Source organism: Ruditapes philippinarum, unplaced genomic scaffold (genome assembly GCF_026571515.1).
Source record: "Ruditapes philippinarum isolate M1 unplaced genomic scaffold, ASM2657151v2 ctg248_1_1_1_1, whole genome shotgun sequence".
Classification (NCBI taxonomy): Eukaryota; Metazoa; Mollusca; class Bivalvia; order Venerida; family Veneridae; genus Ruditapes; species Ruditapes philippinarum.
In genome coordinates this window covers 264,626-275,104 of record NW_026860683.1, presented here as the reverse complement: position 1 = coordinate 275,104, position 10,479 = coordinate 264,626, and the positions used below count along the sequence as shown (strand labels likewise).

The 10,479-nt window shown below is 31.0% G+C and overlaps 1 protein-coding gene across 7 annotated transcripts in view; it reads left to right on the top strand.

Moving 5' to 3' along the window:
* The window catches only part of LOC132713041 (uncharacterized), a 28,288-nt gene continuing 17,809 nt past the window's right edge, over positions 1-10,479 (top strand). For 2 of the 7 annotated variants that reach the window (XM_060695487.1, XM_060695485.1), the window contains exons 1-2: positions 3,836-4,753; positions 7,193-7,249. In XM_060695487.1, coding sequence (XP_060551470.1) covers positions 4,426-4,753; positions 7,193-7,249 — 385 coding nt within the window. In that variant the 5' untranslated portion in view covers positions 3,836-4,425. Of the gene's footprint in view, positions 1,355-3,834; positions 4,754-7,192; positions 7,250-10,479 lie in introns of those variants that run through there. The other 5 variants (XM_060695489.1, XM_060695490.1, XM_060695492.1 and 2 more) reach the window with 5 other exon arrangements.

Sequence of the window (10,479 nt, the reverse complement as noted above, 5' to 3'; positions counted from 1 at the left end):
CGAGTTCGGAATACTTATTTTGATAACGTTAATACCCAAGTTTTATATGGTATATAATAAAGCTGCAAATAGCGTTAATAATCAATGCTACCTGAAGATAAATAAAGTCATTGTGACGATAGATAGAAAAAAAAACCTTTAGAACTTAAAAAAGAAATACTTCTGTTTGAATATATAGGGAAATCTGGACTGACGTTTTTATTCTGCCTTGTTCCTAAAGGCGCTTGATAATGGTTTAATTAAACGATTTTGATGAATTGTTGTTTAAAGAGGAATTAACGTGGAATCGTTATAAATTATTTAACAGTAGTATTGCATTTTTATCAGACATTAAACTGTGACATATTTTTCTTTTTATAACACCTGGACTTTATGCACTGTTTTTCTATTGATGATAAAAAGATAATATATTTAATGTTTTAAATGATCGCTAACATTGAACAAATCAAACGCTTGTGGATAAAATTACATTATAACGTTTCGTCTTTTGTGATGTTTCAAAAATACGGACCAAAGTGACACTTAAACGCAATTTGCACTAATGAGGAATCTTTATGTAGGTATGAAAGCCTTGAATCACAGATCTTTTGAGAAGTTTTCAATTGAAACTCCGTAGTATCATGCAGTGAGAACTATTGGTTTCGTGTGATTTTACATACAGAATATGATGGGCTTTAATTGAACAGGAATTAACGGGGGCTACATGAATAGATAAGTAAACACTTGTGTGAAGATGTTTTCAAAATGTTTAAAAAATAAAGAGTTGACATAACACTTGAATTATGTTCTAGTCGGTAAAATATGGGAAAAGTTAACTGGTATAAACATTACAGGTTTTAAAATAGTTGTTGTACTTGGATTAAACTAAATAGTAAAAGATGATCTACGTTTCCATGCTACGGACAAATCGTTTTCTATTGGGAGACGTAAGATAAAAGGAGAATTGTAAGTGCTTATTTTAAGTAATGAGCTTCTATCTGTTGGTAGAAAAGCAATCTTCCTGTTTCTAGACAAGACTTGGTACAATATTTTACGGTTTTTGTCGTTATGCACACGTAAAATCCGTGCAAAAATAATATAAAAAAACATTGAGATAAGAGGAAATGATTAAAATTTATTATAACCTTTGATGTTGATTGCTTTCATGTTACATTATATATGGATTAAAATTCCGATGTTTTATTCACGCTTGAAACAAAAGTGAAAAGTGCACTATGACAAAGTTCGGTTACCCACCCAGCGTATCAGCACGAGAAACCACGCCGCGGTACGGATCTTTATCTACCCCTGTGTCGAGACTCGGGTCTCAAACCGTTGGAAAAGAGACCAAAACTCCTATCCATAGTGCCCAAAGGTAACATCTTTACTCGACTTACATAATTATCTTCGGAAATAATAAGCTGATTGTAGATTAATCTAGTAAAATAAGTACTTGTTTTAGACATTTGATAACTTATAGAGTAATAAAGTCACATTAAGCATGGAATTTTTTGGTGAAAAAATCAAGCTATCATTAACTTGTGTATTATATCTATTCGTGACTTTCCCATCAAGACAAGCCATTGAGTTTTTAACAGTTCACGGCAATTAAACAAACCCCCATTCCTCTCGAAAAGACCAATTTTACCAGTTAACAAAGTAATTTATTCCAAACATTAGGAAATTCAAACCCACTTGTTTTCATTCCTTCATAGTTAAGTAATTACGATAATCATTATAATAATTATTTTCATTCTATGATTGTTTTATAGATAATACAAAAAAGTATAGTACCTACGAATATACAGTACAATTATGGCCTTACTTTACTTACAGCGCACGTCAGTAAACTTTTCAATGTGATATAAGTAACGTTAGTCTACGTACAAGAGGTCTATCATGTATTCACCAATAATGAAAAAAGGGCAATAAAAAGCATATCATGTATAATCAAAGAGATTATTTCGGACGGTCTTATATTCTGTTTTATTACGATGGCTTCATATAAAGCATACAGCAAATACTAATGACATTAGGCCATATTAATAAAATAAGACAAAAAGCCCATTGGAGATGCACTTTAAAGCTGGACAATGTACATCCTTTCGTCAGTTTGAAAACGGTCCACAGAATTACTCTAAAACTGTCCAGTAGATATCGACGTATCCGATTTGCAACCTTTGATGTAAGCATGTTCACATTTTATATCGAGTTAAGATTTTGATGAATGATTTTTTTTATTTTTTCCTTTTTGTCGATACTTCCTTTTCCCTTTCTTATTTCACTGTGATATCGTGTTATATTTCTACATTGACTAGATAGTCCCAGAAGTATTGCTGTGTGTGTATGAACTTATCTAGGGCGTTATAGTCATGTCATCACTCACCATCATGGTTCAATTATGTTTTTCATCAAAGTGTCATGGACATCTTAAAATTAAATATCAATAATATTAATAACTTACTTCATAGTTTACAAAATCAATCGATCTGTAGTTTGAAGTCCACCTTTTTGAAAGAGATGGTATTTAATGGTAATGGGTTTTATTATTTAGTGGGCTGTTCGTAAGCATACATTTGAATGGCCCCTTTGTTGTGACTTTTAAGTTGAAAAAGACTTTAAAAGGGCATTTCAATGGAAATAAACAGCTTGGCTTTCGATTGATATGTTTAATTTTTTATTCATAATCGTAGAAAATAAAAATGTTAATCAAAAAGTAAAAATCAATTTTAACACTTAAGATAAATTGAATTTATAGTTCAACAAAAAGGCAGGCCTATGTAATGGTCTCATAAAGTACGGGTAAATATTCAAACTGAATTTGACTTTGGGTATAAATTACATGGATCTATCGAGATTCTTTGTAATCTAAGTGTAAATTTTAATCTGCCAGATTATGAGATAACTTGAAAAATTACAAATATACGCTGATTTTGAGGTGACGGTGGAATACTAATATATACAGATTTAGTATGGAATTTAAACGCTTGAAACTCTTAATCAATAACAAAACTGCCAAAAAATCTAAAACTTGTCTCGAATTTAGGAGGCATGGCAAATGTAAAAGGTAAAATATACTTATTTTCCTCTACAACACATGTAAATTCTCCCTCGTTTTGAGCATTTCTACACTGCTAGTTGAACAATTTGTAATTAAGTGAACATTTTTTCCCTCATTTTCCATAAAGAGATTTTGCACGTTTTTCACAGCATTACACGATAGGACAACTGTATATGAATATTGAACCAAACTGCTATTTAATAAGATCTGAAGGGGAATAAAATTTAATGTTCTACTTAGATGAAGAATACAATGTATCCAGAATTTTCTTATAATTGTTGCTTCTAGTGTAAAGCAGTACATATCACAAGTACTGGCGTAACTGGAATGCTTCACTACATAAACGTTTGTAAATATAATACTTTTTTGAAGAATTTCTTAGGGTTGGTCTAATTAAACGTATTCTGTGAAACTATCGTCACTTTTTACACAATTTTTTAAGCATACCCCTATAGGAATAACGCTATTTTTTAAACAGTGTATGGTCGAGAGTTTGATTCGCGGAAAAGACAACAAATTTATTATCCCAATTTTGTTGAAAATTGTTTTATTGATTGAGTCGATTTGCGTATAATTTCAAGGAACAGTAGAATGGCACTGATGCAGAATTCGCAGGAACTTTGGTATACGAGTATGATATGAACACAAACTTGCTATACAGTGCCTATTTAGCATATCTACATACATTACAAATTAAAATGGATGAGTTTGTAATGTTTAAATTTCCGTTCATGCCATATAATAAAAAATAGAATTATCGGAGATGAAGATACGCAAGTATCATTTAAATGTATAACTTTATTTAGCTCTCAGAGCAGCAATAGCTTAGTTTTTCATTTCCTTCAAAGGCTCTGTGATAACTATTAAGTTATATCCTAATAAAGAATGTTTAGAATAGCTTGTCTCCTCAGAGCGTGATGTAAATAACAACGTCTTAGTTAAATTACCTCACCCACCAACAAACATGAGAATAAATATTTTCGATTTGTAGTTCTTACGTATTTAAAAAAAATCTATCATTAATTTAATCATGCTATTAATCAAGAGTGCCAAATTTCTACTGGTTTTGTTCCAAGGACGTTAATTTTTGTGCACATGTAATCAGCTTAGTAGATTAGCGTGCAGTATCGGTCAAAGTAAATGTATTTTATCATGATTAACTGCATACAAGAAACGGGTTCGACAAACATAAATCACGTTTGTTTAGCTACGAAAACAATGTTAATTTATTTGTGAAATTTTATGCTTTGTTGAGTGTTTTTCACAAATTTTTTTGGACAAGATAAAAATGACTAGGGAGTAGTAGAGAAACTTTTTTAAAAGTAAATTTCATGTCTCTTCTGGAGAAACATCTCGGAACCAAGTGCAAGGGTTGACGTAACAAAATGAGCAACAAAACGACACCGAGGAAGGGCATGTATTTCACTTGGGACATGGAGTTACCTAAGATCTCAAACAACAAAATAACTCTTTCTCGTAACTTGCCCAAAGATCGGGCTTTAGTCCGTCAGTTGACAACAATTGGACCCTTAGCGAGCGAAACTCGCGAGAGACAATTAAAACTGAAAAGACAATATACGAGTTTTGGGGAGTTTCCTAGAATAAAACAACACATAAATACTAATAATGTTTGTGTTTTTACCAACAGGAAGGCTGAAAGAGACCGAAAATGGCAGTTAAAAGGATGGGAAGCCGAAACTAACTCAGAGGACGGTAAAAAATTTATATTTACTTAATTTGGCGGGAAGAGCTTTTTGGTGATAATTTGAGCACAGACGCAATTATTTGAGCACAGACACAAAAAGTTATGGCATAATATTTATGTGGATAAGAATTTGATAATTATTGACATTAGTTTCAGTGTTCTTTCCTACCGCTAGTGATTATAATTAAGCTGTTGTAAACTTTCCATCCGATTGAATTAAAAGATAAAAGAACCAGTACAAATAAACTTAATTGGGACTAAAAAAGTTCCTTATAAGCGATAATTCCTTATTACCGTGTTCGTTATAACCGTATTTTTTATATTAAATAAAGAAGGCAAAATTCGGGGCAAAAAATTGTTCCTTATAACCGGAAGTTCGCTATAACCGTGTACGCTATAAGTGAAGTTTACGTTAGATCGTTTTCTTTATATTTTGAATATTTTGATCAAAATTAAAAACAAGTGATAAACCGACCTTCTTATGTTTTGTATTGCAACCTCAATATATGGACACATTTCTCACCATATCATTATTGTCAAGCAAATACACTCTTATTATTATTATCACAAGATTCCATACCCAATATGAATTGACATACTGTTTATCATGGATTTGAAAGGTTTTGATAAAGTATTATGCATCAGAAAATAAACTATAAGCAGCTTGAATAGTTATGTTGCCGATCAGCAGGCAGGGCACACATTCGATTATTTAGTGTTATGTAAGCTTGTCGTAGGATAGGGCATTTCATTTAATGCTTGATTTATAAGAAATTGCTTTTGTTGAGTCATTAACAAAACATTTAAAATACAATCTATTTATATGAAGCGAACATTGCACAGATTTATGACATGTACATCGGGATCGAGAATTTAAATATACTACTTGATAATTTAAGTTTTCCACCAGAAATAATATATATGTGTACAGTGTATATAGAAACTTAGCAACTAGTCATATGTAAATCAGTACATTGAAAGTTGCAACCAGCATAGAATTGTTGTTCTCTAAACTATCAGAAAATATATACATGAAGTTTTAGATTTAGAAGTTCAACAGAAGCTGTCAAGATCTTTATCAAGCATAAGTTCATAGAAAATGGCTAAAACCAGCTTTTAAAATAGACATTCATCATGGCTAAAATGAGCTGTTAAAATGGACATGCAATAGCTAAAATAAGCCTGTTATCTAAATAAACATAAGAAATTAACAGTCCTAAAATTAAAAAAAAAGCATACAAAACTGTTTTACATATTCAATTTTTTGTAAAAGAACCTATTCACCACATGCTTTTCAATGAAGGTGTTAAATTTCAAGCAAGATCTTTCAACTTTAGATAGCTTTCATGACACTTTAAGTATAACTTTTATATCTTTTTTAAATTGTATATCAATTCTGGCATATTTAAATTTAAATGATCAAATTTAAATGATATTCAAACAACTTTATAGGGGTTTTAAACTGCATTTAAACCTATCTGACCTTAACAATAGATATGTTTTGATACTAAATATGGTGTTGAATTTTAGATGTGGGTTGATAGCTAGGTGGTCTAGTGACCTATTCAGTATTAATGAGAATACATATATTGTGTTTAATTAAGTATTAAGTTACAAAGATGGCTGATCGATTGTAGGCTGTAGACTGTATGTAGATATAACAATATGTAATCTGATATAAGGTAGAGATAACAATATGTATCAATCACAACTAATAATGATGATCTTAGCAGATTTAGGACAATTATTATAATATAAGTGAATGAGGAAATGTCCTGAAATTTTAAAAAAATGTCCTGGATAAAAAAGCAATTATTATTTTAATATGTTTTTGTAAGAAATTGAAAAACAGGTTAAGAAAAAGTACAACATTAATTAAGATATTATGTCTGTTTTATCGAATATAAAAAGTGAAACCAAAAAGGAAATGAAATAAAATCAAAAAGCCAAGTTTTGATACGATTTCCAAATAACTACTTTTTTTACAACAAATTTGCTATTTCAACTCTGAACATTAAACATTATAATTATAATGGTTATTGTTTTGTGAAATCATGTGGTATTAGCTTTATAAACATGGTCTTTATATACAAGTGCACATGACTTACAGATGAAGATTAAAAGTTGTTTTGCCACTCAGCAGAATGATTGTTGGGTTTAAGCCCTACTCTTGACATAGCCATGTTTCATCAGTCTGATGGGCAGACAATTACATGAATTATATAGATATAACTTGAAATAACTTAACAGAAATAATTATTCACAAATGAACTGAAAATAAATTTGTTTAAAATTTTATCTCTGTAGTCAAGACAGGTATTCTGGTCCCACTCATAGACTAGGTACCATGTCTTTATGTCCTTGCTAATTTCTGATTATTGATTTATTTTGCTACTTTTCATAGGAAAAAATATTGTAAAACTGTATTTTCACTTCTGTCATTTCAGGTTTAACGGGATGGATGAAAAGGAAAAATATTTTGGAGTCCAAAAAAGGTGTGTCTGGTATATAAGCTTTAGATTATTAAATTATAGTGTTTATATTTATATTACATGTAATAAAACATCATTTTGAAAAAAAAAAGAAAGAAAAAAACATAAATTAAAAATATTTCAAGTATAAGGAGCAATACAAAATATTTTTATAGGTAAAGAATTTGACATCTTCACAGCTGGGTCTTTATTTTAGTCATAAGTTATGATGACATTTAGCCTATTTAAGCCCTGAAACAATTTCTTATCTTAACTTATGATGATTACTTAGCTTATAAACTTACCCTTTAACAAAGTCATAGTTCAAATTTATATGAAATACGGAGATTATTGAAGATTTAAGCAAGGTTATTGAAATCCAATAAATATCTGAACTTAAAATAATTTGGACTTTAATTTACAAACCCAGTATATACCATACCATAAATTTGAAGTTTCAAGTTAAGCACTGTTCATATGAATCAATCCAACTTTCATTCAAGCTAATTTTCATCTTCCATAATATCAATATAATTTATTCATAGTTTTAGCAGAATAATCAAAATTTTGTTTTAAGGAGTTTAACCCTGAATCGGCTGGAACTGAAAATGATAAGCCTTTGCTACCAATATAGAGCCTGGGGCCAGTCTGCACATTCTGGCAGCCTGACCATGCTCTATATTGTTAGTTGCTCAAATTTTGTATATTGATGTTGAAATCCTTAAATTTTTAAATGGACCATTCCAAATTCAAAGAAGAGCTAACCCATCTAGTTTCTTATCTTCCAGTCTTCTATAATTATATACAAGTACTTAAATTAAACTTTATTAAGACAGGAAAGTGTTAATTTCTGCCCAAGATCTTTTTTTTCTTCATCAATGAAAGACAAATAATTCAATACATAAACATTGTGACCTTGGAAGGAAATAAAATTTGCCCTAAAATTAGATTGTTATAAAACTATTAAAATATCTTTAAATTGCTTAAACTTTAAATGGACAATTTTATTTTTATACAAACATTTGAAAATATTACAGCACAGAAACGTTTAGCACAATTTATCTTTATTTAATGTATACACTTCTTTATCATTTCAAGATAATCTTATTTAAGTCATAATATGTTAAGCATACAGGATATTACTGTATTGTATAGCTGTATATAAACTTGATCTTAAGCCAAAGTGTTTTAAATACTAGACAATTTTAAATCAAGAAACACATTGAAAAGGTGGTGTTTAACTTTTGAATGAAATAAACAGACCAATGTTATGATTTAATACATCAAATATGACAAGTCAATACATTTGTACAGGCTAAATTATATGGCAAACCATTTTGGTAAATATTCGGTAGCCAGTATATGATACATAGCTTTCATATATAGTATAAAAGTGATATATCTATGCTTTAATAGATTATTCTGCTAATACATTTTACAAATTAATTTGTAAATTTAAATGACACATCAAATCTTAAGAAGATGACAACAAATATCTGAAAAAGAATATTCAATAACTACTAAATCTTTAAAACTTACATTAATCACATTTGTACAAGGATAGTGTTGTACAATAAGACACACAAATAAAGAAATCAAATATAAATAGATAAAGAATCTAATTGATATTTATCTATATTAAATAGCTCTATTTATCTCCTATAGATGATTTGTTATGAAGGTTTTTGTCATGTTATATTAATAATAGTGATTAATAAGATATCTGACAGGTTTAATATGGCCCAGTAAAACTGGTTATAAGGTGTACAGCTTGGGTTTTATTAAAAACATTTAATTAAACAAGAACATATAACCTGTCAAAACTCTTTATAAAAAAAATTATTATACAGCACAATTCCTTTATTTGAAGAAAAATGAAAAGTACTTCAGTTGAATTAATGTCATGATTATCCAATGAAAATGAACTTACATTTAGATTATATATCATGAACTGCTATCATTAGGCGTCTGGAATGCCAAATAAAATTCAATTCTTACAAATGTATTTAACCATGGGCCAGTCACCATTAACCTGATGGACAAGTTCCACTTTACAATAATGATCAGCCCCCTATAGCTATGCAGTTTTTGAAAAATCATGAGATTTATAAGAAACAAGAGCCGGGTGAACTGGGTGATGCTCCCCGAATAGGTTTTGGACACAGGAAGGTATACCTCTTGTTGTGTCAGAGTTATGCCACAGACAAAGTTCAAAGTGTAAAAACAACCCAAATATTGTGCACAACACATTGTCTCAATATTGTGATCATTTTTGTGAAATAGTTGTAAAATCCGACTTCAAATAATGAAGTAATGTGCGGGACATGATTTTGCTGCAAGGTCATGACATGACCTTGACCTTCAATGTAGGGACCCAAATGTTGCATGCAGCACGTCAATTCAATATGGTGATCATCTCTGTGAAATAGTTGTTAAATCCGACTTCCAGTAACAAAGTTATGGGCCGGACACGCTTTTTGCTGCAAGGTCATGCTGTGACCTTGACCTTCAAGGTGGAGACCCAAATATTCCGGACCCTGCGTCTCAATATGGTGATCATTTCTGTGAAATATTTTTAAAATCCGACTTCAAATAACAAAGTAATGGACCAGACACGATTTTGCTGCAAGGTCATGCTGTGACCTTGACCTTCAAGGTATCGACCAAAATGATGCGCGCGACACGTCGTCTCAATATGGTGATCATTTCTGTGAAAAAGTTTCAAAATCCGACTTCAAATAACAAAGTAATGGGCCGGACACGATTTTGCTGCAAGGTCATGCTGTGACCTTGACCTTCAAGGTAGCTACCCAAATGTTGCGCGCGACACATTGTCTCAATATGGTGATCATTTCTGTGAAATATTTTTAAAATCCGACTTCAAATAACGAAGTTATGGACAGGACACGATTTTGCTGCAAGGTCATGCTGTGACCTTGACCTTCAAGGAAGCAACCCAGATGTTGCACCCGACACATCGTCTCAATATGGTGATCATTTCTGTGAAATATTTTTAAAATCCGACTTCAAATAACAAAGTAACGGACCGGAAACACTTTTGCTGCAAGGTCATGCTGTGACCTTGACCTTCAAGGTAGCAACCCAAATGTTGGGCGTGACACATCGTCTCAATATGGTGATCATTTCTGTGAAATAGTTTTAAAATCCGACTTCAAATAACAAAGTAATGGGTCGGACACGATTTTGCTGCAAAGGTCATGCTGTGACCTTGACCTTCAAGGTAGCGACCCAAATGTTGCGCG